This window comes from Sinocyclocheilus grahami, unplaced genomic scaffold (genome assembly GCF_001515645.1).
Source record: "Sinocyclocheilus grahami isolate Dianchi unplaced genomic scaffold, SAMN03320097.WGS_v1.1 scaffold27.1, whole genome shotgun sequence".
In the NCBI taxonomy this organism is placed as follows: Eukaryota; Metazoa; Chordata; class Actinopteri; order Cypriniformes; family Cyprinidae; genus Sinocyclocheilus; species Sinocyclocheilus grahami.
The window spans coordinates 739,645-744,004 of NW_015505206.1; the positions used below are offsets into that span (position 1 = coordinate 739,645).

The 4,360-nt window shown below is 33.7% G+C and overlaps 1 protein-coding gene across 10 annotated transcripts in view; it reads left to right on the forward strand.

The window, feature by feature from the left end:
• The window catches only part of mapk8ip3 (mitogen-activated protein kinase 8 interacting protein 3), a 31,124-nt gene that overhangs the window by 17,425 nt on the left and 9,339 nt on the right, over positions 1 to 4,360 (forward strand). For 7 of the 10 annotated variants that reach the window (XM_016252918.1, XM_016252955.1, XM_016252924.1 and 4 more), the window contains 4 exons: positions 110 to 163; positions 362 to 532; positions 1,510 to 1,669; positions 2,950 to 3,000. In XM_016252918.1, coding sequence (XP_016108404.1) covers positions 110 to 163; positions 362 to 532; positions 1,510 to 1,669; positions 2,950 to 3,000 — 436 coding nt within the window. The remainder of the gene's footprint in view (positions 1 to 109; positions 164 to 361; positions 533 to 1,509; positions 1,670 to 2,949; positions 3,001 to 4,360) is intronic. The other 3 variants (XM_016252945.1, XM_016252982.1, XM_016252962.1) reach the window with 2 other exon arrangements.

The following is a 4,360-nucleotide window of genomic DNA, read 5'->3' on the forward strand; positions in this document are numbered from 1 at the left end:
ATATATATATATATATATATATATATATATACACACATGTATGTGATGTGTATTTATATATATTATACAATGCAGACTTCATTTTCTGTTTATCCATTTCATTCCACAGGGCATCTCGAGAGAGTCCTCTACCAGAGAAGAAGAAGTCCATAATCTGGCAGTTGTGAGCATTACAGTGGTTTTAGACATTTTGTCTTTGTGTTTAACTCTTAAATCAGTATGTAAGAATCATGGGCTTGATTTCACACAGCTGAAATATCTTAATGATGTTAAACAGTTTTAGCACTAATTTTATCATTTGCATTTTAACTGTTTTCCTGTTCCTTTTCCTACTCACTTTACTCTTTGTCTCTCTCTCCAGCTTTGCACGTCTTTTTAGCTCATCTGCGAGCCCTCCTCCAGTGAAACGGCCGTACACCAGTGTCAACATTCACTACAAGTCTCCCTCTCCTGCTGGCTACAACCAGAGACGCTCCCAAACCATGTGCCAGATCTCCACCTCCAGCTGCATACTGGAGTTCATGCCTGAAGAGTGAGAGGAAACATGCATACCTGACTGTGTCTTTGTCCCATCTGTCCTCACATCCTCATCCACACATTGTAGCTGTTTGTTTGTCCTCTGTCCCCCAAGTCTACTCTCGCTTTCTTCTGCTTAGGCAAGCTGACTCCTGCTAAATGCTGTGTGCTAATGCTGCATTTGACTGTTAGCTACTGCACACTCACTCACACGTTTACTTACAGGAGCAGTTATCCAAGGAAATATCATAGACTTCTATTGCTTTAAATAAAACTAATAATAAAAACTATTTCTACTGATTAATTCTAGCATTATCTCTAAAACAATTTTTTTGAATTTTTGGCATTTATTTAATAATGACTTAATTTAAGTTGTGGGGTTTAGTTCTCAGTGAACATGAATAATGATATTAATAACTTATTTTTTTACTTTGTTTTCATTTTAATTTTAGTTAAGCTAAGCTTTAGTTTGTGCTTTTTGCTTATTATATTTCTTTTTAGTTTCATTTTTATTTTAGTTTTAGTTTCTGTATTTTTAGTACTTCAACATATTATTTCAGTTAGTCGCAAAGGCAACATTTCTATTTTTTATTTAGTTTTTTGTGTTAGGTTTTTAAGTTTTCATCTAATAAAATGTTTAATTTTATTTCAGCTTGATGAAAATGATTTTTAATAGTTTTAGTAAAGAATAGCAACACTGCTGCCAAATGAATAAATGTAAATGTTTTATGCATTCATTATGTTTTATTTGTCAGAACAATTTAAAACATTAGTTCACATCAACATATACATATCAAATGTTCTTTTTTTAAATCTGTTTGCCCTGCCCTCCATTAGCATTAAATAGCATCTGCCAAATGCATAAATATAAATGAAATATTAACATTTTTACCTCACGCAGTGTGTCTGGCATTTCTTTTTGGCCTCGGCTGGCTGGCTGGTTCTCTCGCTCTTTCGCTGACTGCTCCCTCTCTCTTTCTCTTCACCCTGTAGACTGCCCAGTAACGGTGTTGCGTCTCTCCTCAGCGATTCTACGCTCTGTACTCGCAGAGAGCAGCGTCGAGAGCAGTACCGACAAGTGCGCGAGCACATGCGCCGGAAGGACGGCCCCATGCAGACCTGTGGCTGGAGTGTCCCGTCCCGATTGAAACAGGTATCTGCTCCTATCTTGACCCTTGACCCCTGATCTCTCTAAGCAGATTATCTCCACATAGAGACCGAAGTGTCTCTATTTTGTCAGGAAGTCAAATACAAGAGAACATTTGTTATAAAGATGGACTCAAATGCCCAAAGGGGCATGTCTTAGTTTAGCTCCTCCCAAGATAAGCAAAGGCATCTGAGTTTATGTGAGGTGATGAATTGCTTGTTGAAGATGTGCAAGAGCAGTTTAGTGAAAAATAAAAATAGTTAAAAAAAATGAATTAGCTACACTACAAGAAACTGACAAAAAGTGGCAAAGTATGTAACAGGATCAGATATTTATAAGATAAATATACAGGTAAAGTCTGCAGTTAGAGAGCTTTCATCTACAGTAAAAGCTATATATTATGGTGAAACTTGTGACTCTAGAAAAAGTTTTAAAAAATTGTGATAAAGAACAGAATTTCATGTAATATATCACAAGGAAAATGCAAGGGTTAAAAGGAGTCAATGATAGTGTTATTAATTAAAACAAAAACTATTCAAATGTTTTTTGTTAATTTAAATAAAGCAATTATATATATATATATATAGTATGTTTTAGAATTTTTTTATAAAAGACAGAAATTAGAAATGTTGCCTTGGCAACTAACTAAAATGAAATAAGTTTAAATAATTAAGCTGAAGCACTGAACTGACTACAATGAAAAAATAAAATTAGAGAAATTAAGAAATTATATGTACATTTAAATATAAGATTTTAAATTTTTCTAAAAAAAAAAAAAAAGACAAAAACAACAAAATTGAAACAAATTCAAATTTATATATATATATATATTGTTTTTCAATTGTATTTGCACTGTGAATTGTTAATTTTATCAGAGAATTGTTTATTTACATGAACTAGTTTTGAGAAAATAATTTAGGCTTCCCAACACTACATATGAGTGACAGAAAAGTGAGCGTTTGCTCACTGTCTTTGCTTATTTTTCTGTAAAGCTGAAGACCGTAAAATACAATGGTTAGCGCTTTGTCCCACTAACAACTTTTAACTATTATAATTGGTTTAGCATGTTCGGTGCCACATCGTCCATCTGAATTCTTGCTAAGTGGTAACCAGTGGTAACACTGGCTAGTCTGGAATCGTTTGTTGTTTTATGGGACTAGTTGACTAGTCCCTGTTGTGCTGGTTTCTGGAGTGGCAACAGTGTTAGGGTTGCCACGGTGACAGTGTGTTTGTCAGGGTTGCCGTGGTGACAGTGTCGCCGTGGCTCTAACTGTGATCTCCTACAGAACGGCTCGCAGGCGGACAGTGCTCAAGATGCCACAGCGAAGAGGACGCAGGCAAGTCTGAGCGGCAGAGGCCCAGCATGCACCTCTCCCACCCCCTGTCCCTTTAACTCCCGGCCCTAACCTGACTCAGCCTCAGTCAGCAAATCATAGCGTAGTAGACGCAGCAGAAAGCTGACATAGCAGAAAATAATGTCTCTGCTAAGTTGAATATATCTTTAGGAATGAAACCTCTGGTGTTTTATAGCTGTCGCCATGCTTTCCTGTTGTTCCGCTAACACTATCAAGTTAACACATTATTTACTGCATTTTAGACATTTGGCCGATTTTTCAGTCGCTTACAACCTACATTGATATAAGTCGTATGCCAGTCATCTTAATTTATATGTCAGCGTTGTTGCAAGACAGCCTGAAATGCAAATGTAGTACCATGTATCAAAGTGTAATTCAAATACAGTGGTACGTGAATATGGTGATCAATCAGCACTTGATATACAATAGTATATTGGAGTACCATAGTATTACCATCTGATACCACTACTGTACCATGGTATCGCCTGAATACGATTTTGTAAGAGAACCTTTCAATGATTTCAACTAAATAAGACAACACTTTTTGTAATATTACTATATTGTGTGAAAAGGCAACCGTTCTGCTAAATTTCAGCTTAATTTTAACTTTAAAAAACAAAAGTCACATTAAATTATGTTAAAAAACCCTAAAATGTAAAAAGGTCATATATGTCATATGTTCTGATTTCATGTAATAGGAAGCAGGTTTCATACATATATTTCTTTCCATTCAACATTTTTCATATTTATTAGGTAAGTAATGCAATGGGCATAGTTGATTACTATTACAATTTAATTTTAAAACTTAGTTTGGTCCCTTTTATATATATATATTTTTTAAACTGTACTTGCAAAATATATAATATTCTTGAAATAAAAGGCCACTTAGGTGAACTAAAAGAAAATACACTTTCATGACTGTTTCTGAACACACTTATAAAACAATATTAAAAAGTTTTACTTTAAAGTATTGCAACTTCATCATTATAAATATGGAATTGTAAATATATTTAAATGACATAGGTTTCAATATAATTACAATTTAATTTTAAAACTTAGTTTGGTCCCTTTTATATATATTTTTTTTTTTAAACTGTACTTGCAAAATATATAATATTCTTGAAATAAAAGGCCACTTAGGTGAACTAAAAGAAAATACACTTTCATGACTGTTTCTGAACACACTTATAAAACAATATTAAAAAGTTTTACTTTAAAGTATTGCAACTTCATCATTATAAATATGGAATTGCAAATATATTTAAATGACATAGGTTTCAATATAATTTATATTTAAAGGGGTCATATGATGCGATTTCAAGTTTTCCTTTCTCTTTGGAGT